The following is a 26,255-nucleotide window of genomic DNA, read 5'->3' as shown; positions in this document are numbered from 1 at the left end:
AGTCCTGGGTCCACCTCAGCACAGTGGTTTGGACATGTAGGCACTTTTCTCTATGGCTTAGCTGAGCTGAACTTGCAGACGTGCAGCCAAGAAGGACTCCACCCAGGCTTCTCTACCTCCATTTCCACTCTCACCAAGGACTTGCCTCCTGAGCAGCCCACTGCATCAGTGCTAAAGGCTGTGCCCCAGCCCCTGTGGCTTCCTGCTTAACTGTCACATCTTGTCAGCAGGTCACTAGCCAGCCATATGTTGCCACCTCTTTTCTAAAAATCTCAGCCCTCTGTCCCTTCACCCACTCTTGGGGCCTGTCAGCAAGCGGCTGTCTCATGTGCTATACTCTCAGGTTTGAGTCCTAGGTCCAGAGGCTGTCAGCGATGACCATCTCCTGGCTCCACTCTGTCTGTACCAGTTATTTCTGTTGGAAAAGCTTGAGCCAGTGTGTACTGAATGGTCACTCTGCACAGCAGCCTGTGCTGTCTCACTCAGGATATCTGTGTCGTGTTGGCACGAAGTCTCAACTGCATAGCAGACCTCCATCAGCCCGGGGTCCTCACATTCCTTGCCTGCCTCAGGACTTTCCTGTGTTCAGGTCTCTCCCTGTCCTTGGAGAGGTTTTTCTTACAGCTTTTTCTAGGTCTTTCCATTATTTATGCTCAATATAATTGAAAACTTTTCTCATGAGAGTTCTTGGGGGAAGCGTCTCGTGGTCATCAGGGGTGTCCCCTGCTTGCCCATCAGGACGTGTTTGATTTCAGGTGATTGTGTTCTTGAAGAGGAAGGACAAATTTATCAGCCTGGTATTGAAGCACATCGGCACCTCGGCCCTCATGGACCTGCTGCTGCGCCTCATCAGCTGTGTGGAGCCAGCTGGGCTCCGGCAGGAGGTTTTGCACGTGAGTGTGTGGGCCCCTCTTCTCCAGAGCCCTCTCCTTGTCTGCATGTGTTTTGCAGATTTTCCGAGTGCATAGTGAGTGCCTAGCACAAGGAGGCTGGAATTGAGTGAAGGAGCTCAGAGAGCACCAGCATGCCCAGTGCTCCCAGCTTTCCATCCAACATGATTTTCTCCCTCTGAGATCATCAGAATTCTTGTGAAGGCTTATATTCGAGGCTGGATCTGGAGTCTGCACCTTTTCCTGTCCTGCCTCATTCCATTCAAAACCAAAGAGCAGAATGGTTGCTTCTTCCCCCTGATACATTCTGGCCTCCTGCTCTGTGAAGAAGCAGAAATGGGCTTTCCTCACCACCTTCCCCAACCCCAGTACCCCTGTGGTCTCAGAGCAGGAGCTCAGTCAGATGCTGGCTCTGTAAGGAAAGCACTAGCTGACAAGGATTCCATGCAGAGAAATTGCAATGACCAGAGTTGGCCTCTTGCTTGTCCTGGAGTTTGTGCACAAGTGTGTCCTGAAGGTGTTCACAGTGAGAGGAGCTGCTGTGACTCCCTGAGGGCTTTCCCAGAAGAGTGGAGGGTTCTCAACCCGGAGAAGCTCAGGAAATTAGTGCTGGACAGACTGTTCACTGTTGTTTGGCAGGTTTTGTTTGTAATGCAAGTTAAAATAAACTGTTGGTCTTTCTTCCCCTTTTTCCAGCTCCTGGAATCAGATGACAGTTGTCATCAAGGTGGCAGTTTTCACTCATGTGGAGCAGCCTCCCACTAAGAATTAATCACAATAGCTAATGTCCCACAGTGAGCACAGCATAAACATCAGTTGTTAGTAGTGGGAAGCCTGCACTAACTATGCTGGGCAGCTGTGGGGGTAGATTATCCCCTTTCTGGATAAGGGAGTGTCATGGAGGAGCCAGGCATGACCCACGTCTGCCTGGGACTTCATTGTCCTTGGACCTTGAACAGCATTGAGCACTTTAGGCCTGACTTTAATGCTCCTGCTGTCTCAGCAGAGTTGTTTTGCTCCTCTTGATCTTAGAAAGGCCCTGATGCCGCAGGGAACAGAGGTTTACCTGGGCCTCCATGTCCAGGCAGGCTGTGCACTGGGAGAGCCTAATCGGCACTCAGGTGGCTCTAGGCTCCAGCTCGTTCTGTCTTCCAAGATGTTCTGAAGACACAGCTTGTGTATGTTTAAGAGTCTGCACCATTAGGATATATAGATGGTGATTCCCTTCTTTTTAAATTTTGGATCACTCTAGAATTTGGTCACGTTCTTCTTTCTTTCTTTTTCTTTTTCTTTTTTTTTGAGGAAGATTAGCCCTGAGCTAACCGCTGCCAATCCACCTCTTTTTGCTGAGGAAGACTGGCCCTGAGCTAACACGCACACCTATCCTCCTCTACTGCTTATTCTTTCTGGGTCTTGGTGGACACACAGATTGGGCAAAGATCTCTATCCCTGGAACATGGCTCATGGATTTCTGCTGCCCTGAAGGACTTTCTTTCCACTTTAGTTAGATGTGAACAGAATCCTTGACAGGCCTCTTTTTCCCTTTCAGTGGCTTAATGAAGAGAAGATCATCCAGAGACTCGTGGAGTTGATCCACCCGAGTCAGGATGAAGATGTGAGTATGGCGCTCACAGAGCCACCTTCTGGCAGAAGCCCATGCTCTGGGCTGCTGGCGAGCACCCTCTGCTGCTGTCTGAGGAGCAAGTCATTCCTTTCCTCAGACGAGGACCAGTTGGATACTGATTTTCCTTTAATTGAGCACTGACTTCTGGACTTCTTTTTGTTACTAAATAATACATACATATTATAAAAAACAATTCAAACTGAACTGTGTTAGTTGTCTATGGCTAATAACAAATTACCCCAAAACTTATAACAAGTATTTTTTTTTATCTCGGTTTCTGTGCGTCAGGGATCTGGACATGGCTTAGCAGGGTCTCTCACAAGATTGTTGTCATCTCAGGGCCTAACTGGGGAAGGTCCCCTTCCAGGGTCACCAGTGAGTTGGCAGGACTCAGTTCCTTGAGGGCTGCTGGCTGAGGCCGCCCTCAGCTCCACTCCATGTGGGCCTCTCCACAGGGCAGCTAACACTGTGGCTGCTGGCTTCTGTCGGGGTGAGCAAGACAGAAGTCATTCTTCTGTAAACTCATCTTGGAAGTGGCGTTCCTCACTGTGGCTGTATTCTGCTCTCTAGTTCCAGCCCATGCTCAAGGAGGTGGGATTTACAAGGGTGTGAACTCTGGGAGGAAGCCCCCCACTGCCAGTATAGAAGCATGTGAGGTGCCAGTGGGGCTTCCTCTCCCGGCCCTCTCCCCCTTCCCTGCAGTAATCACTGTTGAGAATTCGAGGTATCTCCTAATAGGCCTTTCTCTATGCATGACAAAACTAAACATACATGCTGTCCTCAGCAATTTTGAGACCAGTGGTGCAAAGTCATGTCTGAGCCTTTGCTGCTGCCTGGCCATACTGTTTTTTGTTCCTGTCAGCCCACAGGGCCAGCCAGCCAGCCAGGTGAGGGTTTCTGTGCTCCCGATTGGGAAAGTAGGATGCCCCTCCACAAGGGTGAGCATTTGAGCTGACTGGCCCGTTCCCAGGCCCAGAGGCAGATGTGAGGCCACAGAACCAAGCTGGCTGCTTTCATTTTTCCCTCAAATACTTGTGCAAGCACTTCCTTTAGCCCAGTGTTCCCACAGCGTGCACATTGAGGCTGCGTGTTCTGATGCTCCCTACAAGGAGGGAGGGGCTGAGTTTCTCTGTAATCATAATCATTTAAATACCCCATAGAATACCCCTGCATTGTCAGCAAGTGCCCTGAATCAGAGATGCCATTTTCACAGGGTTCATGTTTCCTTAGAAAAATTGAGTCATTTGTTTTCTCTGTAGCAACTTTCATGTTTTCATTAGCTCACAGGACTCATTCTGAAAATTAGGAGCTACTTGTTAATTTAAAATACAGCATCGGTAACATGGTCTCATATGCAAGCTATCTCAAAATTGGTCCAAGGGATAGAGTGGTATTTGTTTGATGTTTTTGACCACTGAGGGCCCCATTTGAACTCTTGGGGATAGTTCAGTACAGCTGAAAAGGCTGACCAGGTCTGCATGCCCACAGTGGAAAGGCAGACCAGGCATCTCTGAAATGAACTAGTTTAGAGAGAGTTCATCATCTTTCAAAGAACTGAGCAGTAGGACTGCTGCTTGTCCAGCAGGCAGGCTCTGCTGACATTTCTGCTTGGCCCTGAGGGAGTGCTGTGTTCCCCTTTTCTTTTCAGAGGCAGTCCAATGCTTCTCAGACTCTCTGTGACATCGTCAGGCTGGGCAGAGAGCAGGGCAATCAGCTGCAAGAGGCTCCGGAGCCAGACCCCCTCCTCACAGTGCTGGAGTCGTGAGTGCCGGCCGCGGCGCTGGTGGGCCTGGCTGGGTGGGTGCTGGGGGTCTTTCTGAGTTGTGAGGACATCTCCAAGCCCTATTCTGAGTACCAGGAGACATTGCCACCTCCTCTGATTCAGAAATGCTCACCCTGTTCCAGGGTTAACTTGATGGGCCTATTTCTCAGGGGAGGAGCATCCAGGGGTCTCCTGGCAGGTCTAGCGATTCTGGGCTAGCAGGGGCAGGAGTGTCGTGAGAACCTTGGGGGCCTGGCCTGCAGCCCGAGTGAAGCCCTTCTGGGTTTTAGGGCGTTGCTCCTCCACAGGGAGGAGAGACTGTCCTTTGGACTTTTGTCTGTGTGTCTGCTCTGCCAGGCAGTGACCTCCGTGTGTGTCTGACAGGCAGGACTGCGTGGAACAGCTTCTGACGAACATGTTTGACGGAGATCAGACTGAGAGCTGCCTCGTCAATGGGACTCAGGTGTTACTTACCTTGTTAGAAACAAGGCGGGCTGGGTGAGTGTCTCTCATCATGGAAAACATTGCAGGAGAGCTGAATGTGACACCTCAGTGACATGCGGCCCAAATGAGCGGTCTAGGTGTGTTGTTTGTGTTTTTTAACTAATTTTTAGTTATGCAAGTAATCTCATGGATAGACTCTCCTTGTTGAAAAGGTAAACTTTACAGCTCTGGCCAAGTCCCCTTTGAGCTTCGCCATCAATGGTGTTCCCACCTCAGCCTGAAGGCACCTAGTATCACCGCTTTGCAGAGTGTTATAGGCACATCTGCAGAATACAGCCAGTGGGTTTCCCCAAGGGCTGTCCCAATGAGTCCCCACAGCACTTGTATGTGGTGTGCGGTGTGGTGTGGTATGTGGGGTATGTGTGTGGGTGTGTGTGTGTAGTGTATGTGTTTGAGGGGTGTGTGTGGGGTGTGGGGTGTGTGTGGTATTTTTGGTTTTAGTGTGTGTATGTGTGGTGTGTGTGTGGTTTGTGTGTTCTTGGTGTGGGGTGTGTGGGTGGGGTGTGTGTGTGGCGTGTGTGTTTGTGGTATGGTGTGTGACGGGGGTGTGGTGTGTTTTTGGTGTGTGTATATGTGGTGTGGTGTGGGTGTGTGTATGTGGTGTGGGGTGTGTGTGTTTTGGTATGGGGTGTGTGTGTGTAGGGTGTGGTGGAGTGTGTGTGTATGGTGTGTGTGTGTGTGTGGTGTTTCGTGTTTTTGGCATGGTGTGTGGATGTGATGTTTTGTGTTCTTAGTATGGTGTGTTTGTGTGGTGTGTGTGTATGTTTTGGGTATGGTGTGTTTGGGTGGTGGGTGTGGGTGTGTGTGTTTTTGATATGGTGTGTGGGTGTGGTGTGTGGGTGTGGGGTGTTGGGGGGTGTGGTGTGGTGTGTCTGGTGTGTGTGTTTTTGGTATGGTGTGTGTGTGTGGTGGGGTGTGTGTGGTGTGTGGGGGTGTGTGCATGTGTGCTTCTGTCTGCTCTGTCCGTCCTGCTGTGCGAGTGCTCTGACTCCCAAGGTGACTGCAGTTCCCTTATTTCCTATGCTGGAGGGGACTTCTTTGTAGCCCCCAATACTGATAGCCCTTACTTTTTTTTTTAAAGAACAAGAAAATGACAAGAAATTGGTTTAATCTTGGTAATAAGATTACTAGCAATTTCTCTCTCTCTTTCTTTCTCTGGTACCCAATATATACTTATTAGTTTATTACCTAAAAATACAATTATGATGCTATCATCGCTTCCTCTCGTTAGGCCTCCAGAGTACAGATTTCTTCATCTTCATGAGCCCAGGCAGCCTGGGCCTTTTCTGCAGGAAGTGAGGACTCTTCTCAGGGCTTTGCCCAGCCTTGTCTGCACTGGCGGGACAGCATAAAAATTAGGAAAACAGCTTTTTTATCCTTCTGTTTATTTAAAGTTTTTTTTTCTGTAATGGTCATGTATTACTTTAATAATTGGAAAAAGTGTTTAAACAAAGATCTCAGAGAGGTTAGCTAGAAAAAGCCAGAGGGAAAGTGGGGGCCAGTCCTGTCTGCTGTTTCTCAGCTGAAGAGTGGGGACAAGGGTGAGTATTTTCAGAGCAGGGGGAGGGGAGCAGAGATGGTTCCAGTGAGTGTGGCGCGCCACCAGGCCATCTGGGGCGCCGCCAAGGGGTGGCGCTTTTGGCTGGAATGTTTCCTAAGGCCTTTGGCTCCATTCTCTTCTCTCTGTACCAGTCACCAAACCTCTCTTGAGCCGTGAGTGGAGATGTCCCCTGTGTTTGCATCTTCTGCTTTCCTCATCCACAGGACAGAGGGCTTGGTGGACTCCTTTTCTCAGGGACTGGAGAGGTTGTGCACTGTCAGTGGCAGCATCCTGCACGGCATTGAGCCACGGCTGAAGGACTTCCACCAGCTTCTGCTCAGCCCTCCAAAGGTAGATGACCTTAAATAGCTGTTGGGTGACTTTGGAGACTGTAGGCTAGCATGATTTGCAAGCAGAGGACCCCACAGTGTATCTAGGATGAGTGAATACATTCAAACACTGCTGTTCCCAGACCCTGACTTGAGAACCACCAGGCAGATGCCAGAGGCGTGTTTTCAGACCCCGGTCTACTGACTGGCCATCTCTGCTCTTAGGTGAGGCCTGGGAGTTGGACAGTTTGCAGTCCCCCAGGTGACTCCTGTGTTTTGAAATAGGGTGTCTCCTGAGAGCCCGAGAGTTCACTGTAGACCTGCCTTTGAGTTGGGGGCACCCAGCCAAGGGTCACGGGGTCCCAGAGGAGGCCCTTTGCTCACTTCAGAAGCTCTGAGCAGTGCTTGGCTCACATTGAGTTGGGCTCACTCCCTCAGCACCTTCAGTCCCTCAGTTGCCACCCGGGGCTGCCCTCCCACCCGCTGTGAGCCCCTCTCCCCAGTCACAGCCTCTTCCCCTATCCTTGGTGCTTCTCCTTAGCACCCACCATGATCTGCTGTACTATCTCTTTATCAACTTGCTTATTGTCTGCCTCCCCCACTAGAAAGTAAGCTTCATGAAGGCAGGGATTCTGAAACAATCCATTAATGAAAAAGTAGATGTGTTCTGCTACATGGGCAGGATCAGAAAATACCCGCATCCAGTCTGACAAGGCTGGCTTTGTCATCAGTCTCCGATAGTGTTCATGGGGTGTCTGTTAGCTCCATGTCCCAAGACTGTGTCCCTAGACAGAGCTAACCCCATCTTGGACACATCTCTTGGGCTGGCAGGCTGAGACCAGAATGCCCTGGGCTTCTGGGAGCAGCAGACTACCCTCACTCACTCTTTGGTGAGGCCCTGAGGGGAGCAGTGAGGTTCTTAACCCCAGTGATTCCTCATTTCCCCTTGCAGGCAGTGTGGCCTTGAGGAACCCCCCCCCCCACACACACACCCCTACTCTCCCCAGGCTGGGCCATGTCATGGAGTAGCAGCCCTGGCCCTTTAAGCAGTTGGCACCTGAGCTAAGAGAAGCCAGGAGTGGCCACGCTGATAGCAAGGCTCCAACTGGGCAGGGCTTCTGTGTTTGCAGAAAAAAGCAATCCTGACCACCATCGGTGTGCTGGAGGAGCCCCTGGGGAATGCCCGTCTGCATGGTGCCCGCCTTATGGCTGCACTGCTGCACACCAACACCCCCAGCATCAACCAGGAGCTCTGCCGACTCAACACCATGGGCTTGCTGCTGGTGAGTGGGCACCACTGCCAGCCCTGCCTGTTTGTCCACGTCTCTTGCATGGTCCAGGGTAGGTGCAGCAGGACAGGGTCCATCAAGGGCAGGCAGCTGGCCCTCAGCACCTGGATGAGGGTCTGCCCAAGGGGAGGCTCTGGTTTAGTCCTAGAACAGGCACAGTCTGGGCAGAGAAGCCATTTCCTGGACCCACCCCAGGCTTGAATGACAGTGGACTCCCATCGGTGCAGGCTCACAGAGAATTTCCCTGAAAGCAGAGGGCAGATTTCTAATCCTCTTTGAGGGAATGGGGTAGTATGATCCATCTTCTTTCTGGTTTCTGACCTAAGATAGAACTTTCATTGTAGCTCTTCACCATAAAATGCCCTAAAAGAGCAGTTCCTGGTGTCCCACAGTGGAAGGTCACCTAGCAGTTTTTGTCAAAGCCAGTGGGAAATGCCCCTCCATTCAGCTTCTGCCACCCAGTTGCCTTCAGCCATCCTGGGTGTCTGGAGTCTGAGTGACAGCAGAGCAACACTGGCTGTGGACAGCAGGCTCTGCTGTGGAAGGAGTGTGCTGCTGGGAAGGGAGCATTGCCATAAGTGTGCACCACGGGCAGATGCAGTCCCCATGCTTCTCTTGGGCCTTGTCCTTGGGCCTCTGCTCCCAGGAAGCTGAAATTTCTTGAAATTTACATCTTAATCCCGGAAGGAGTCTGCCTTGGAACTGGACCTGAGGTACCAACTGCCTGCGAAGTTCTTCCAGCATTTAGAAGTCAGTTGGGCACTACTGTGACTGTAAAATCCCAGATATGGATCAGGGGGCAATTATGAGACCTTTCCTTTTCCTCTCTTCAAAAAAATATTTTCTCTCTCTCCCCTCCCCCCCTTTTTACTTTTATTTTATTGTGGTAAAATATATATCACACAATTTACCATTTTAATAATTTTTAAGTGAGCAATTCAGTGACATTAATTACATTCACAGTGTTGGATAACCATTACCACTATTTCCACAGTTTTTTCATCTTCCCAAACAGAAACTCTGACCTTTAAGCTGTCAATCCCCCTTCCCCTCCCCTAGTCCGTGGCACCCACTATTCTACTTTATGTCTCTATGAGTTTGACTCCTCTAAGTGCATCGTAGAAGTGGAATCATACAGTATTTAGCCTTTTGTGACTGGCTTATTTCACTTTGCATAATATCCTCAAGGTTTATCAATGTTGCAGCTTGTGCCAGAATCTCCTTCCTTTTTTAAGGCTGGATAATATCCAATTGTATGAATAGACCACATTTTATCTGTTCATTGGTTGAGAGACACTTGGGTTGCTTCCACCTTTGGCTATTTTGAATAATACTGCTATAAACATGGTTATATCTGTTTGAGTCCCTACTTTCACTTCTTTTGAGTGTATACCTAGAAGTTGAATTGGTGGGTCATATAGTAATTCTAGGTTCAACTTTTTGAGGAACCAACAAACTGTTTTCCTCAGTGGGTACGCCATTGTACATTCCCACCAGCAATGTATGAGGGTTCCAATTTCTCCACATCCTCAACAACACTTGTTTTCTGCTTTTTTGATAATAGCCATCCTAATGGTTGTGAAGTAATATCTCATGTTGGTTTTGATTTGCAGTTCCTTAATGACTAGGAATATTGAGCACTTTTTCATGTGCTTTTGTTGGCCATTTGTGTATCTTCTTTGGAGAAATGTCTGTTCAAGTTCTTTGCCCAGTTTTGAATTAGGTTGCTTTTTTTTTTGTTGTGTTGTGGGAGCTCTTTATATATTCTGAATATTAAACCCTTATCAGATATATAATTTGCAAATATTCTCTCCCATTCTGTGGGTTATCTTTTCATTCTCTTGATGGTGTCCTTTGACACACACAGTGTTTAATTTTGATAAAGTCCAGTTTATCTTTTTTTCTTATATTGCTTGTGCTTTTGGTGTCATATCCAAGAAATCATTGCCAAATCCACTGTCATGAAGCTTTCACCATTTTCTTCTAAGACTTTTATAGGTTTTGCTCTAATAGGTCTTTGATCCATTTTGAGTTAAATTTTATGTGTAGTATAAGGTGAGGGTCCACCTTCCTTCTTTTGCATGTACATATCCAGTTTTCCCAGCACCGTTTGTTGAAAAGACTGTCCTTTCCCCATTGAATGGTCTTGGCCACTTCTTGAAAATCAATTGACCATATATGTGAGAATTTATTTCTGGACTCTCTTCTGTTCCATTGATCTGTATGTCTGTCCTCATGCTAGTGACATGCTGTTTTTTGTTTCTGTTTTTTTCTCCCCAAATCCCCCCGTACATAGTTGTATATTTTAGTTGTGGGTCCTTCTAGTTGTGGCATGTGGGATGCCACCTCAACATGGCCTGATGAGTGGTGCCATGTCCGTGCCCAGGATCTGAACTGGCGAAACCCTGAGCAGCTGAAGCAGAACGTGCAAACTTAAGCACTCGGCCACAGGGCCGGCCCCTGCCACACTGTTTTGATTACTGAAGCTTTGTAGCAAGTTTTGAAATCAGAAAGTGTGAGTCTTCCAACTTTGTTCTTCTTTTTCAAGACTGTTTTGGGTTTGGGGGATCTCTGAGATTCCATATGAACTTTAGGATGGGTTTTTCTATATGTACAAAAAAATGCCATTGAGATTTTGATAGAGATTGTATTGACTCTGTAGATTGCCTTCGGTAGCATTGTCATCTTAACAAAATTAAGTCTTCCAATCCATTAAAACAGATGTCTTTCCATTTATTTAGGTCTTTAATTCCTTTCAGCAGTGTTGTATGCTTTTCAGGGTAGAAGTCTTTTACCTCCTAGGTTTAATTTATTCCTGAGTGTTTTATTCTTTTGGATGGTGTTGTAAATGGAATTATTTTCTTAATTTTTTTCTTTGAATTGTTCATTGTTAGTGTATAGAAATGCAACTGATTTTTATGTCTTGATTTTGTATGCTGAAACTTCCCTGAATTTATTTATTAGCTCTGATAGTTTATGTGGAATCTGTAGAATTTTCTACATGTAAGGTAGTGTCATCTGTGAAAAGAGATAATATTACTTCTTTCTTTCCAGTTTGGATGCCTTTTATTTCTTTTTCTTGTTTATTTGCTCTGGCTAGAACGTCCAGTACTGTGTTGGATAGAAGTGGTGAGGGGCCAGCCCGGCGGCACAGTGGTTAAGTGCACACGCTCTGCTTCAGCGGCCCGGGGTTCACCAGTTTGGATCCCAGGTGCAGACATGGCACTGTGTGTCAGGCCATGCTGTGGTAGGCGTCCTGCGTGTAAAGTAGAGGAAGATGGGCATGGATGTTAGCTCAGGGCCAGCCTTCCTCAGCAAAAAGAGGAGGATTGGCAGCAGATGTTAGTTCAGGGCTAATCTTCCTAAAAAGAAAACAAAACAAAAAAGAAGAGGTAAAAGCAGGCATCCTTGCCTTGTTCCTGATCTTAGAGGAAAAGCTTTCAGTCTTTCACTACTGAGTATGATGTCAGCTGTGGGTTCGTCATAGGTGCCTTTTATCATGTTGAGGAAGTTTCCTTCTGTTCTTAAGTCTGTTAATGTTTTTATCAAGAAAATGTGTTGAATTTTGTCAAATGCTATTTCAATATCACTTGAGATGATTATGTCATTTTTGTCCTTCATTCTTTTAATACAGTGTAATACATCGATTGATTTTTGTATGTTGAACCATCTTTGCATTCCAGGAATAGATTCCACTTGGTCACGGTGTATAATCTTTTTAATACACTGCTGAATTTGGTTTGTTAGTATTTTGTTGAAGATTTTTCATGTGTGTTAATAAGGGATGTTGGTCCATAGTTTTCTTTTGATATCTTTGTCTGGCTTTGGTGTCAGGGTAATACTGGCCTCATAGAATCAGGAAGTGTGCCTTCTTATTCAAAGTTTTGGAAGAATTTGAGACAGATTGGTATTGTCAGTTCGTTTTTAAATGTTTGGGAGAATTCACCAGTCAAGTTGTCTGGTCTGGGCTTTTCTTTATTGGGAGGTGGATGTGACTCTGTGTTGATGATAAGGTAACACAGTGAAGCCACCTCCAAGGTCGCTCAAGGTCACACAGGCAGCGAAGGTGAAGCCAGGATTCAAGACTGTTTCTGTGTAGGAGAACTGTGTCAGTCAGGTGGACTTCCTGCCTTTATTCAAATCCCCAACTCCCTGATGTGAAGGAGGGGCCCAAACTCTTATCCCAAGGTGGAGTCTATACCCCATCCCCCTGCCCCATCTTTCCACCCTTCACACACCTTCCTCCTCCTGTGCAGGTAGCTGAGGGCCTGGTACACAGGCTGCTTTGTGTGAGGTGGCCATGGGGGCGCAGATAGGCATGTCTGTGTCACCCTACCCTACTAGTGCCTCCCTACTGGCTTAAGGGGTCAGAGATTCAGGGCCAGGCTGCTGTGTCCCCCGCCCCAGTCTGGAAGAGGCTGTGGGAGAAGGGGTGCAGCTGTCTGTATTTGGCCTCCTCTGGGCTTCAGCCTGTGCAGCTTAGGTTTGGGCTCCTCCAGGTTCCCTTGGGGAGTGTGCACTTCTTGATTTCATGTTCCCTCCTCCATAGAGTCGCTAGGTATTTGAGAATTTAACACACAGATTCCAGTAACTCATGGGTCAAAGACAAAATCATAAAGGAAGAATAACAGAAATACTACAAGATGTGTAGAATTTAACTAAAGTGGATTTTACAAGGAAATGTACAGCCTTTTAAAAACACACTGGAAAAGAAGAAAGGCTAAAAATTAATGAGTTAAGCATCTAAGGACAAAGGGATAAACAGACAGGAAGTATTCAGATAAGAGCAGAGATTAATGAGACAGAAACAGAGCAGCAGACTGGAGAGGGAAGGGCAGGCGGCTCTTTGCAAAGGTTCCTAACAGAGAGACGATCCTGAGGAAATGCCCTCAGCATCTGCCTGGCCATCAGACAGCCAGGAGACAGCCTGTGGGAATGGTGCGCTAGGACACCAGTGAGCCCCTAGCTCTTGTGGGCCCGTCATCAGAAGCCCAGTCTGAGGACCTTCCTCTTTCATCTGTCTACCCAGGACCTGTTTTTTAAGTATACCTGGAATAACTTTCTGCACTTCCAAGTGGAGCTATGCATAGCCGCTATTCTCTCCCATACTGCCCAGGAGGACAGGGCAGAAGCCAGTGGACCCCAGAGCAGGGTTGAGCCTCTGCCTGGGAACAGGGACTCAGAGGCCCCCCAGCCTGCCGCCGGCCACCCCGAGAACACAATGGTGACCCATGTAAGTTCAGCCAGTGTCCTCCATATTGCTGCATGTCCTGTGTGTCGCTGCGGGCTCTGTGTGTCGCTGTGTGTCCTGTGTGCTGAGCCCTGCCTTGCCTGTGTGGATGTTAATGTTGAAGCAAGCCATCTGTGGCCTTCCCTGCCCTGCCCTTGTGCTTTTTCTACTCTGACTCTCCTGTGACATGGGTTTGCTGCCCTCCTTTTACCCATGAGATAGGAAATCACAAAGAAAGTGTCCACATTTGCCAGGGCCATAGTGCTAGTACAGTGAGGGCGTGGGAGGAACGTTTGCACCACGTTGATCTGGCCCATTGTGGGCTGTAGCCCACCAGAAGCGGGAGGGAGCCAGCTGGATGCTGCCCTGGAGCTTCCTCCTTCCAGGCATTCTGCCATGTTGGGTTTGCTGTTCTCAGGATGAGGCCGTGATGGGAATATGCAAGAAAAAAGAGAGAGAATGCATTTCATGGGGAAACTGTCTGTGTACTTTTTGAAACTGTGGGCATGAATCCTCCATGCACACTCTTCTCTTCTTCTTTACCTGGCACTTTCCTAGTTGTCCGTGAGCACTTCACACAAAGCCCACCAGTGAGACCACTACCCAGCTGTGCGCTCACATGGCTCTTCCCTGGGCTGTCAGGTGTCCGAGACTGGGTCTTGTTCTCTCTCCAAAACAGCTAGTGTCGTGCCTAGGAGAGAGTAGGCCTTAGTAAGTGTCTGCTGAAGAAGAGAGGAGGGAAGCAAGGTCTTGGGTGCCGGGAGCAGGAAGAAGCAGCACAGAACCCCCTCCCTGTGCTGAGGAGCGTACCTGTGAACGCTTCCCCGAGAAGGCCAGGGCTGTGAGGGGACGGCCCTGCCCCTCGGCTGGCTACGAGACTCGGACAACAGGAACAGAGGCTTGGAAAGGGGGCCCCTAGGTGTCTGGTCAGAGACCTCACTCCTGCCTGCCTTTGACAAGTGTCGTTTTTACCTGTGGTGTGCAGGCTTGAGCTGGATCACAGCCCAAGGGTAAACACTAAGGGACAGGCAGTTTCAATGATGAGAGCCACACGGGTGGGAGCGTGCAGGGGCTGTGCAGCCAGCAGGGTCCCCATCCACATAGTGAGGCCACGTGTGGGATAGATGTACGAGTTGGGGCTCAGAAAAAACATGGCAGGGACAGGAGACAGCCTGTCAGGACCTCGAGGTGAGAGAAAGCACTCGGGCCCCCGTCCTTTCTTCTGGATAGAATAGGTGGGAGAGTGGCCAGAGGTAGAGGAGGAGGTGATGGAGAGACAGGAGGAGGCCGAGCAGAACAGGAATGTCTTGTGTGACCCTGGTCTTCACTGGGCGGGCTCTCAGCAGCATGCACCTATTGGGGCCTGGGCAATGCCTGTCCTGGTGTTTGGTGGGAACCTCAGGACTGGGCTGTAAAGGTGTCACCACCCACAGAGAACTTGGTGCTGATGTGCCTGCTCACTGCCTACTAAGTCCACTCAGTCCAGGGGTGGATGGAGGGGAGTGTGCAGCCTTACAGACCCTGACCAGTGCTGCCTGTCCCCCAGCTGTTCCAGAAGTGCTGCCTAGTCCAGAGGATCCTGGAGGCCTGGGAAGCCAATGACCACACACAGTAAGAGCCACCAGCGTGCTGCAAGGGGGTCCACCTGAGGGCTTGGTGTGGACCCCAGGCGGCCAGGGAAGGGTTCAAGAAGAGGGTCCTGCTGCTGGGGAATCAGCTATAAGTGCTGCCTGGGGAAGGCCAGGGCACAAGGAGTCGACCAGGAGAGATGGGCAGAGTGATGTGGGGCCTGGGCCGTGGTCAGAGCAGCCTCGGTCCTGGTCCTATTCCTCGCTGCTGCCTTGCGCTAGCCCCTGGTTCCCTGGGCCCTCTCACCCTCCTCTTCCCTCACCCATCCATCAGCAGAGACCCCAATCCTAAGCCTATAACGCATCCCAAATCCTCCCATCTCCCCTTCCCAGCCACCAGCTACTTCTCTTACTAAACCTTCAGACCCTTGAAGGAGTGTCCAGGCCACTTCCTGCTGCTTTCCCTCCCCACCGGGCCTCTTGTCATGTGAACAGCTGGGATCTTTCTGAAACACACAGATGCTGTCACCGCTGCCTGAAAGTCTGGACCATCTAGGTCCCTGGTGTGGCCTGCAGGGTCCAGTGTGGGCAGCCCCACCCTTGCTCTGCCCTGCCGAGTGCTGCTTTCTGACCTCAGCTGCTTCATCCCTCACGTCCTGTTCTTACTGAACCCACCAATTTGTGTCTGCTCTGGAATATACAGTACACTGTACAGGATGGAGCCATCCGTCCTTCCCCTGAGCCTGATCCTTGTGGTAGCCAGTGAGGCCCTGTGCTGAGCCTGCTCTTGTACGTTCTGCGCATGTGTGGCTTGGTCAGGGGAGGACCACCACTGTCACTGAGGTTAAGACCCACAGTGGGCTGTGGGCAGGCCTGTGAGCCTGGACACTTGGCCCTAGCCAGCCTCAGCCCAGCCCTCCTGCACCCTGGACAGCTGCTCAAGGCCTCCTACTCTCATCCCAGCCTCATCTTTGGGCTGGTCCCGCCAGGCTCTCTCCTGACCCCTTCCCCTGTCAGGCCGGGCTCCCTGACTGGAGAGCTCGCCTTTGGTCGCTCTTCTGGGGTCATTTCAGGCTCTTAGGAGAGAGAACAAGGTGGAGAGCAAGCTGTGTGCTCTGTGATCAAATGCTGCGTCTCTGGACAGGGAAACATTCTACATCTGAGGCTCTTCCTACCAACTTGGGCTTTAAGAGTTGCTTTTCTGTGGTGTCGTGTGTGTGACGGATGAGAGGTTAAGCAGAGCCATGTGTTTGTGGCAGCATGGGACATACAGGTGGAGAGAATCCAGGATGTGCACTTCCAGGCATAGAGCTCCGTGAGGGGAGGCCGCATGCAGAGCTAGAGAGCCCTCCATCCACTGTCTTCCTGCTGTTTTGCCCACTGGGTGGCAGCCCCGCTCTGGCCCTGCCCAGTTCTGGGCCCCGTGTCTGTTTTTGATCTTCCCAAGAACTTGGGGCACACTAGGTCAGCACTTGTAGAAGGGATGCATTTTTATTTTAATCTATGTCTTCTCCTTCACCGGGTGTTCCCTTGGGTCAGTCACTCGGCTCTAGGTGGGGCTGGGAGGGGCTCTGGGAGTAGGGACAGCCAGAGGTGTCTGAGTACGTGTCGAGTGGTGCAGCTCTGGACCAGGCCTGCAGCACAGGCAGAGGCTGAGCAGGCCCCACTGGCGTGGAGGGTTGCACAGTGCAGCGTGGGGAACGTGAGCTGTGTGGCCCACAGTGCTGGGCTCAGCTCTTGCCCCACGGCTGCCTCAGTTTTTTCATCTGTAAAGTGGGGGTAGGAGCAGTGTCTGCCTCATGAGTATTTCTTGAGAGTGAGCTTGGAGTCTCTAGAAACGTGTCCTGCAGACAAGGCTGTGAGGAGGGATTCGCCTGAGGGGGTGGAGGGCCTGTGGAGAGGAAGCCACAGTTGGATGGCTGTGGGTGGCAGGGCCTGGGGCCCGGGTAGACACACAGTGAAGAAAAGCCGGGCAGCCACCCTGATACTGCCGTCACTTTCAGGGCAGCGGGTGGCATGAGGCGTGGAAACATGGGCCACCTCACCCGGATCGCCAACGCCGTGGTGCAGAACCTGGAGAGGGGCCCCATGCAGACGCACATCAGCGAGGTCATCCGAGGTGAGCCTTTCCTGCCCTCGTCACCTTCCTGGTAGCGGGAGCCCTGTTCTGGGTGTCGCAGCCTGAGGCTTCCCCGGCCCCCTGCTTCCTGCCCTCTGCCCCCTGCTCTCCGGTCCCTCAGCAGGTGATAACTGCACTGGTACCAGGACCGTCAGCTCACCTCATGGGATCTCCTCTTGGGGTAGGCCTGAGTCTCACCCAGACGGCAGCTCTGTTGGGCAGTCTCCTTTGCCAGAGACCCTGTCAGGTGCCTGTTGGGCAGTTCAGACCTCCCAGGGCGGCATTCAGAAGCACAAGCATTGCCAGGTTCACCCCCAGTCCTGCCCAATGCCCACACTCCTGCTCCACAGCCTAGCTTTGCTCTCAACTCAGGTGGCTTTGGGGACCTTCCTGGCAGAAGTCTGGGGAGCAGGGGAGGGGCTTCTGTTCCCTGAGAGCAGGTGTAGGGCCCAGCCAGACACAGCCTTCTCCTAGTTGGGCCTCTCTTCTGCCCTCAGCCTGCCTTCTGCATGGTGCTCCAGGGCTGCTGCCCCGACCCCCCAAGCTGAGGGCCTGTCTCCCATGCCCCTTCCCGGCCCTCTACTGTCCTGGGCACACAGTGTGCAGCTCCTGGGCATCTGGCTTCCTAGGCTGAGCTAAGGGGGACCCAAGGGGGTCTCACTTCAGACGGGGGAAGGCAGGCAGCTCAGAGGGCCCGTGTGGCATCACTGGGGGGAACGATGCCTAGGCCAGCCTGAGCAGGGTGTGCCAGGGTGCCAAGAGGCACAGGAGCTCGGGGGAGACAGGCAGGTGGACTCAGAGATGGCCAGGAGGTAGAGTGCTCACGGTTAAGTGGAGGAGGGCCTGAGGTGATGGAAGGCAACCACCCACAGAGGCCAGGACCCCGAGGGCCGGGGAGGAGGGGTGGTTGTCATACCAGCTTCACGACCAGGACAGTCTCTCCCCAGCCCTGTGTGGGGGCCTGAAGACAGGGCTGGCCAAGGGTTCTGATGGATGATTGTGCTCAGTGAATGGTGTTTGCACGAAGGAGTGAGTGCCATGTAGCAGGCCCCCACAGGGTGTGTGAGAAGACGGTCGCACTGCTGCCGGGGTGCGCTAGGGTTCCATCTGGAGGCCATGGGTGTTATGAGCCTGGAGCAGGCCTAGGGCAGGTGCTGGGGTTTGTCCTCGTTGTGCAGCTGAGGAAGCTGCACCACAGACGGGCAAGTCAGTCATGCAGCAGGTGTGGCTGTGGCAGGCATAGACCTGTGGCCTTACTGGACTGGCCTCCTAGTTGCCCCCTTGGGTGATCTCAGGCATGGTCACAAGGGCAGGTGTGAGCCGAGGAAACTCCAGGTGGCCTCCCAGGACGGAAGGAAGGGGTGTTCTCAGTGGTCTCTGGACTGGGGTCAGGCCCACTGGTCTGTTGGCACCTGTGACGAGGGCGTGCGGGCCCAGGGAGGTGCGTCCACAAAACAAGGGCAGACCAGAGTGGGTGGGAGCCCAGGTTGGGGGTGAGGAGCAAGCAGGAAGCTCTTTGCCATGATCTGTTTCTGGACCATGAATCTTTCTCGGTCTCTGGCCTCCTCAGAAAAATAGACACACATAGGCTTGTGGGTTGTGCTGAGGTGGGCCTGTGAGTTGCTTTTCCATGGCAACCTTGCTCTGTGTGTTCTTTGTGTCTGGGAGCTCCTGGGGTTGGCTTGTGTGCCAGGTACGCTCAGGGCTCTGCCACCTGCTGAGGTCAGTCTCAGTCCTCATGTATCCTCTTGACCCCCAACTGCCTTAGCCTTCTTCCCTTCTAGCAGCCCTGAGACGTCACCTTGGGGCCCTCCCACACCCTTGCAGGACTAGGGTGCAGCTGCCGGCTCTGTCCCCAGTCTTCACCAGGTGACGTTCCCTTGTAGGGCTTCCTGCGGATTGCCGCGGGCGCTGGGAGAGCTTCGTGGAGGAGACGCTGAGGGAGACGAACCGCAGGAACGCCGTGGACCTGGTGAGGGGCCCGCCTCCTCGTGCCGCGTGACGCCGGCTGACGCTGCAGCCACAGAGGCAGCGCCATGCCTGGGGGGCATGCTCCTTTCTGCTGATTGTGCATGTGTGGGCCCGTGTGGCCCAGGAGTGAGCGGTAGAGCCTCTACTCGGTGTCTGGACACAGACCCCTCCTGCCGCAGTCCCCAGCCTGGCTGAGAGTGAGGGCTCCCGAGGCCCTCTGAGCAGAGCTGGTGTTGGCCCCTCGGTCCCTTCCCTGTCACATCAGGAGCCCTAGTGTGTTCTCAGAGGGCTCCTTGTGCCTGAGACCCAGTGTTCCCCTGCACTGAGGGAGGGGCAGGTTAGGCACCAGCCCTGGGGTACAGGGCTCATGCCCACCCGCTCTGGCTGTTTCAGGTAAGCACCCACCACCTTCACCCCTCGAGTGAGGATGAGGACATGGAGGGCGTTTTCCCTAACGAGCTGTCCCTGCAGCAGGTGCGTGTGGCCGGGCCCTGCGCACCCTCGGCCAGGCCCTTCCCCACGGCCTTGGCCGCGCCGAGGCCTCTAGATCTTCCTGATGGCGTCTCACCAGCCTGCCATGGGAAGTAGCCAAAGGGAGAGGTGCTCATCCCCACACGGCCTGTGCAGGGAGGGGGACGAGGGTGCAGCCTCCACTCACCTTTTCACTAGGGGAGGCCCCCAGAGCCACTTCATATTGATGAGACTCTTGGGGACATGTTGGAAAAATTTAAAGTTACATAAGGCTGTCTAGATGTGACCACATGTGACCGGTGCCCTGAGTGGTCAGGATCTGGGAGAAGCTCCTGAAGCACAAGCAAGATTTTTCTAAGAGCAGCTCAGGTCTGAGGCCTGCCCTGAGATGCCCATCTCTCCCAGGCTTTCTCGGAGTACCAGGTCCAGCAGATGACGGCCACCTTCGTGGATCAGTTTGGCTTTAATGACGAGGAATTTGCAGACCAAGACGACAGTGTCAAGTGAGCCCACCAGGACATGCCAGGGGCTGTGGCCATCTTTGCCACGGCCTGGCTGTCCACCCCGCCAACCCTTCTCCAGTGGGCATCCTATGTCACTCAGCACCACCGCCCTCATGCATCCCAGCCCCAATTTGAGCCTCTACCCTCCCACTCCCCTGTCTTCAGTTGCTTAGGAAGGAGCTAGGCTCTGCTCACAGTCCCAGGTCCCAGGCCTGCTGTTTGGTCCTGCCTGGCCCTCAAGGCCTTCATGCCATTTCCTCAGCTTAAAGCCAAGTGTGTCCCACCATGCAGAGCTGCTGTGAGAGGGGCTCAGCCAAGCGTGGCCCCTATGGCCCCTGAGACACCCTTAGGGAAGGCAGGTTGTCACCTATGCAGACCAGGGACACAGAGAGGGCCAGGGCAGGAGCCACCTCCAGGCTGCTCTATCCAAAGATGGAAAGAAAGCAAGTGAGCGTGACAAGGGGCAGGTGTGGAGAGCTCTGTCCCAGGCCCACCTGCTATATACCCACATTACATCACACCCGCTGCCTGGGAGTAACATCCACATTCCTGGATGTGGCCATGGAGTCCTGGTCTCGGGCTCTGCCTTTGCCTCTCTAGCCCTGGTCCCTGCCTACCCTGGGCGGCAGACTCCCTCAGGGTTCCATGTGGCGTCACCTCCCCCTTCCCTCTCTGGGGCACTCAGCCTGGCTCCCCTCGGCACGTTGTGAAACACTGTGTCCCCCATGCGGTGCAGCTCCGCCTGGTGTCCCTCCAGGGTACAAGCGAAAGCACCTGGCACGTTGCCGGCTGAGGTCTGCAAGACAAGCCCAGGGCAGCCCTGGCAGCGAGATCCTGAGTGTCTCCATTCTCTTGCAGTGCCCCCTTTGACAGGATCGCAGAGATCAACTTCAGCATCGACGCTGACGAGGACAGCGTGAGTCCCTCTGCTTGGGGCTTGTTGGAGATAGACAAGGGGACATAGTGGTGGGTGGCAGCAGGGGTAGGAGAGGCTGCTCCGTGGGAGCCCTGCCTCCCCAAGCTGGGCAGGCCCCATCCTGCAAACCCTGTGTCTGTCCAAGCCCCTCTGGGAGCTAGGTGGGGCCACGTGGGCACTCTTTCTCTCTCAGCCCAGTGCAGCTCTGTTTGAGGCCTGCTGCGGTGACCATATCCAGCCCTTTGATGATGATGAGGATGATGACATCTGGGAGGATAAGGAGACACACTGTACCACCCGAGTGACAGCCAGAGCCCGGTATGGGGCCCACCCATTTTCCCCAAGCCTCCCTGAGGAACAGAGAGGCCCTGGGACACTGTGTGTATACCCCAGTCCCGCCCCAGCTCTGATGCCCTGGGCATGCAGGAAAGGACTCTCTGGGGGCCTGCTGCTCTGACCATACATCTCCCCCTAGATTTGGGGGCCCTCATACCTCAGAGAGCTGCTCAAAGAACAGCCTGGAGCCTGGAGGCCAGGATGGGAAGGAGGGCTCGGAAGCAGATGGGGATGCGGCTCGGGCAGGCACCCCTCCGGCCACTCCCCAGAAGGAAGGTCCCCGCATGGAGGGTGACCCAGAAGGTAGACACTAGGGGCTTGTGGTCAGGGCTGGGCAGGAGACTTGGGTGGGGACACTTGGGGTGACAGAGGATTTAGTACACTGGCCCATGCATGGTGGGGCTGCCATGGGCCGGTCTCCCGTTGACCCCGTCTGCACGCACTTTCAAGCAGACGTTTCTGAAGGTGGTGGCTTTCCTGTGCCCGTGACTACAATGACATGGGGTTGGTGGCAGGTGCTTTGGCTCAGCGCTTGGTGGTCCCTGTGCCCCTGTTGCAGTTACTCTCAGCCACATCGTCATGGCTGGTGGCTGGTGTGTACTAGTTCTGTCGGTGAAAGCACACCCTGGTGTGAAGGCACTTCTTGTGGGGCCTCCATGCCTGGCCCTATCTGGGCCACAGGGCTCTCAGGGTGGGTGGGGCCAACCTGCTGGTCAGGGGGCCTGGACCAGTGCATCTCCCCCTGGCAGGTGCCACGTGGACAATGTTCGATGAGCCAGTGAGCTCAACGACGCCAGCTCCAGGAGTGGCAATGGACGTGGGTTCCAGTGTGTGGGCAGCCAGCACCCCCAGTGCCTCAGCTCTGGAAGAAAAAGGCTGGGCCAAGTTCACTGACTTCCAGCCTTTCTGCTGGTGAGGCTGGGCGGGCCGGGAGGCAACCCCCTCTGTCTTCTGGGGTGGCATCTCCCCAGTGCAGGCTCAGACTCAGCCTCATCTGCAGCTCCGAGTCGGGGCCCAGATGCAGCTCCCCAGTGGACAGGGGCCGTGGCGATGCCCAGGGTGGCCCGAACCAGGGCCGAGAGAGAACTGGTGAGTAGGAATGGCTCCACGGCAGGGACAGGAAGAGATGGCTAAGGCCTTGGGGGCTCCCTGTCTCCCTGGTGATATTGGGGTTTCCGTCATGCTTAGGGGACTGGAGCAGCCATGTGCAGACGGGGGCCCTTCAGCCCCAAGCATAGGCAACAAGGTCATCAGGCTGCCCTCAGAGCTCAGGTCTGACTGGCCCACACAGGTCTGTGCTGCCAGGGAGTGAGGGCCTTCCCGCTCTGGGCCAGTCTCCCCAAGCCCTGCCATGTTCTCAGCACAGATCATACACGTGTATTGTGCCATCTCAGTGGCCGTTCTGGGGCCTGTTCAGAGCCCTTGGCCCTTGGAAGCCCCCGGACTCCCTCAGGGCCATGTGGGGTGGGACTTAGAAGCCCCAAGGCTGAGTAGGGGGCCTCCCTTTGATGGGGACTGTCCCTTTTTATGCTTCTTATGAATGTGCAGATCACATGCACGTGGCAGGCAGGATGTGGGACCAGGTTCTGTCCCAGTTTTGCAGGCTGAAGCTGTCGCATGCTCCATGCAGGTTTGGGGGCCCTGAGCCATGCCTGTGGCCCCATCTATCCTCACCAGACATCACTGGCTCCTTGTCTTACAGTTGGCCCAGCCTCCCCATGTGCCTGGAATGTGTGTGTTGCCAGCAAGGCCTCCCTGGTGGCCTCCAACAGCGACAAGGATGAGCAGAAGGTGGTTGGTGCCTTGGAGGCTGTTAGCATTGTTCCTGGCCGGGAGGCCTCCCCACTGCCCACATCAGCCCCCAGGTGTGCAGGCCAGGGTGGGCGCAGGGCCCCAGGTGCACATGGAGGTCTGGCTGTCTCCAGCACTCTGCTTGCCCTGGAGCAGGCCAACCCTGCTGCCATGGTGGCCCTGTGACTCCACAGAGGCCGGCTCTCACCGGAGGGACACTTGTTCGTCTAAGTGGAAGCCGGGGGTGGGAGGGTGCTTCTTCATTTGTGAGTGGTCATTGAGACAGAGCACAGGGCCTGAATGTCCCATCCCAGGGACTTGGGAATGGAGCCGCCCCACCTACTGGCCTTGTTGGAGAAAACAACCAGCTTTGTGGGGTTCTGGTCAGGCTCAGCCACCACCCCAGGATCTGGGGTTGCCTGGGATGGTGGGGAGGGGGGCGCAGCCTTTATCTCACCCTGCGTGTGCCGAGTCCCAGACACGTGCCCACCTCAACCAGGCACTTGAGATATGCCTGACACACTTGGGCAGTAGGTTGGGGTTGTCTCGACTTCACTTGGGGCATCCGAGGCCTGACCAGGGACGTCCTCCCTGCAAGCTCAGCCCCATGCGTTCCACCTCACACACAGGAAGAAGGTCCAGGCCTTTGGAATCCATTGATGGACAGATGACCCCTCCAGAGCTGGGTGGTGGTGGGAGGACAGCTTGAGGAGTGGTGTGCTGTGGAAAATAGGGAACAAGTGGCAGGTGGGCTGGCAGGGATGTGAGAGAGAAGGTGGTGTTAGAGCCAAGGCTTGAAGGGACAAGGGGGCAGGTCCCTGGCCAGACCCCATGTGGAGGGGATAGGAGTGGTAAGTGGTGGTATCGTGCACACGGGGTGGCTGTTGCTGCGTGGAGGCTCATTCAGGCTCTCCTTCCCCCACAGGTGGGAAGGCTGGAGCCTTGCAAGGCCCCACTCGCTCTCCCACCCCAGTGGCCTTGGAGGGTCCCTCGTGGTTTGGGGGCTCAATCCACCCCGTTGGTAGGTGTCCATCTCACTCACAGCACCCTTGTCCCCAGGACCCCAGAGGACCTGGCTGGCTCTGCCAGCCCTTGCCCTCAGGGTCTGCAGCGGGGGCGCAGCCCTGAGGAAGCAGGGCCAAGGCTGCATTAGCGACTGTTGAGAGGGGCCAGGTTCATGCTGACGCTGTGATACACGCGAAGCATGTGCCAGGCGAGGGGCGAGCGGGAGCAGGGTTGTCTCATTCCTTCTTATGAGTGGTTTTGTTCCTTCCTAAAGTTTAGAATCACTGAAATTGTTAACACCTTTTCGTAAGCCCCTCAAAACCAACTCTGCTCTGAAAAGCAGGTAATGTCATTCTGAAAGCAAGCTGTCTGCTTCCACAGGGCTGTCTGCATGAATCTGTGGCTTGGAGCCCTTGGGGCCCAGGCAGCCTGCAGCTGTGCCCCAGTTAGGGCCGCCCTGGCCCACACAGGCTTGCATCTCCAGGCTCTCAGGGAGTCTGTTTCTTATGCTGCCAGTGGCCAGGCTGGACAGCAGGCTGTCCTGGCCTCCCCCAGCACAGGCTGCGCCAGCTCCCAGAGGTCCTTGTAAGGTTGGAGTTGACATGGAGTGGCAGGAAGTGCTGGGCAGGTGTGGGCTGGGTGGGGAGCTGTGGGTTCCCCCTCCTCCTGGGTTGCAGCAAGAGGGCCTGCACCTCATGGGAGGAAGCATTCTGTGAAGACATGGCCTGGGGGCCGTCCAGGGAAGTTCCTTGGGCCGCGTGGTCCACAAAATAGCAAGGGTTGCTGGGAGCACCAAGGGAAACATGTTCTGGAACCAGGTGGGAGTGGGGACCATTTAAAGAGACCAGACATGGCGGGACCAGCTCAGGATGTGCTGCCTGGAAGGAGGTGAGGTCCCTGTGGATGAGCGGCTTGTTTTTGGTGTTTGGAACTTAAGGGGGTGTGGGGTGGGCAAAGCTGCCTGCCCAAGTGCGGCCCCTGAGCCGCCTGTGGTGTGGAGCCGCCCTGGGGGTGGCCCAGGTCACCAGAGCCCATGTCTTCCACACAGGGCTGAGTGTGGTGCCAGCATGCTGCCAGACCTCGCCTCCCCTGCACCTGCAGAAGTGACCTCTGCCCCAGCTATGGCTGGCCCCGCCCCGGCAGTCTCTCCTGTGCTGGCTATGGCCATCCCCCCGGGGCCCATGGTGGCTATCACCACCACAGCCCCACCCACGGCCAGCCCAGCTGTCTCCACAGTGGCCACCCTGGGGTCAGTGACAAAGGACAGGTGAGCAGGTCCAGCCAGGGTAAGGGAGCTGCGGGTACCCTTGGGCCTTGATCGGCTCCAACCCCCTACCCTTCTTCCTGCAGGAAGATGGATATGCCGCCGCCCACAGGAGCCACCCTAAATGGCCCCGTGTGACGCTGCTGCCGCCCAGCCATGGCGCGCCCTTAATCAGAAAACTACCTGGTGATGCAATTTGTCTTTTTTAATTTAATTTAAGTTAATTTTAAAATAAATGCTGCATTGGTAAAGCTGGCAGTTGGAACCGGTCAGAAGGCCCAGCTTCGTCTCTCCTGCCTGGCCCCACACACAGCAATAAGGCCTCAGATGTGCCCTCTGCCTGCGGGAGCCGGGGGCCACAACCCCAAGACGCCATGAGGACTGAGGGCTGTGACGTCACAGGCTCTGAGCCTCCATTTTTACTGATTTTTTAACAAACACAGGAAGAGCCGCGTGTTTGCACTTTGTATCCAGCCGCAGTGAAGGGTCTCCCCTCCTCTGGGGACAAATGCAGGTCTGGGGCTGGGCTGGACCAGACAAGGTCTTTGCTGCCCAGTGGCCCGAGGAGCTGGCCTTGAGCCAGGCTGCAAAATTTGACTGCCTTAAAAATACAAGACCCTCGCCTGGTGGGGATGCCCCGGCCCCTCATGCCCCAGTGTATGGTGGGGGCACCTGGCAGGAGGTGGGTGCAGTGGGTGCAGAGACTGCCTGCAACAGTGCTGGGTGGGGTGGGGTCTGCACCTGTTGGGAAGGGCAGGGCCGCATCGTCCTGGAGGGGTCTGCAGGATTACTTTATGTTGAGTCCATTTTTATGATAATCTGACAGGGCACCCAGAAACCCAATTCCCAATAAAATTTGTGTTATTACTGACAAAATGGCGTACTCCTAAGCTGCAGGCCCTGGAACCCCAAGCTGGCTGGTGGTGGGGGTGTTTTTCTGCTGCCCCCAGGCCCATCCTCACGTCTCAGCAGCAAGTGTCAACACCTGAGTGAACACTGAGTTTCTCTCCATGAAACAAGTTCTGCGTGGGAGCTCACGAGTCAAACATGTGGAGCTATTGCTGTCCCCAGAAGGCCATCCCGTCCTCACACTTGCTTGGACAGAGGGGCAGCATGAGGCAATACCTCACCGCCAGTGGGGTC

The 26,255-nt window shown here is 53.9% G+C and overlaps 1 protein-coding gene across 10 annotated transcripts in view; it reads left to right on the top strand.

The window, feature by feature from the left end:
- Nucleotides 1-25,988, top strand: part of PPP6R2 (protein phosphatase 6 regulatory subunit 2) — a 100,490-nt gene extending 74,502 nt beyond the window's left edge. For 6 of the 10 annotated variants that reach the window (XM_070506658.1, XM_014864524.3, XM_070506653.1 and 3 more), the window contains 20 exons: nucleotides 756-893; nucleotides 2,440-2,505; nucleotides 4,163-4,275; nucleotides 4,661-4,774; nucleotides 6,545-6,671; nucleotides 7,780-7,932; nucleotides 12,968-13,171; nucleotides 14,715-14,779; nucleotides 16,740-16,855; nucleotides 18,742-18,827; nucleotides 19,220-19,300; nucleotides 19,703-19,800; nucleotides 20,659-20,716; nucleotides 20,910-21,034; nucleotides 21,192-21,355; nucleotides 21,802-21,964; nucleotides 22,053-22,141; nucleotides 22,755-22,917; nucleotides 24,897-25,115; nucleotides 25,199-25,988. In XM_070506658.1, coding sequence (XP_070362759.1) covers nucleotides 756-893; nucleotides 2,440-2,505; nucleotides 4,163-4,275; nucleotides 4,661-4,774; nucleotides 6,545-6,671; nucleotides 7,780-7,932; nucleotides 12,968-13,171; nucleotides 14,715-14,779; nucleotides 16,740-16,855; nucleotides 18,742-18,827; nucleotides 19,220-19,300; nucleotides 19,703-19,800; nucleotides 20,659-20,716; nucleotides 20,910-21,034; nucleotides 21,192-21,355; nucleotides 21,802-21,964; nucleotides 22,053-22,141; nucleotides 22,755-22,917; nucleotides 24,897-25,115; nucleotides 25,199-25,250 — 2,394 coding nt within the window. In that variant the 3' untranslated portion in view covers nucleotides 25,251-25,988. The remainder of the gene's footprint in view (nucleotides 1-755; nucleotides 894-2,439; nucleotides 2,506-4,162; nucleotides 4,276-4,660; nucleotides 4,775-6,544; nucleotides 6,672-7,779; nucleotides 7,933-12,967; nucleotides 13,172-14,714; nucleotides 14,780-16,739; nucleotides 16,856-18,741; nucleotides 18,828-19,219; nucleotides 19,301-19,702; nucleotides 19,801-20,658; nucleotides 20,717-20,909; nucleotides 21,035-21,191; nucleotides 21,356-21,801; nucleotides 21,965-22,052; nucleotides 22,142-22,754; nucleotides 22,918-24,896; nucleotides 25,116-25,198) is intronic. The other 4 variants (XM_070506654.1, XM_070506656.1, XM_070506657.1 and 1 more) reach the window with 3 other exon arrangements.
- The last annotated feature ends 267 nt before the right edge of the window (nucleotides 25,989-26,255 follow it).

This window comes from Equus asinus, chromosome 4 (genome assembly GCF_041296235.1).
Source record: "Equus asinus isolate D_3611 breed Donkey chromosome 4, EquAss-T2T_v2, whole genome shotgun sequence".
Lineage (NCBI taxonomy): Eukaryota > Metazoa > Chordata > Mammalia > Perissodactyla > Equidae > Equus > Equus asinus.
This window is presented reverse-complemented; position numbering and strand designations above follow the sequence as displayed.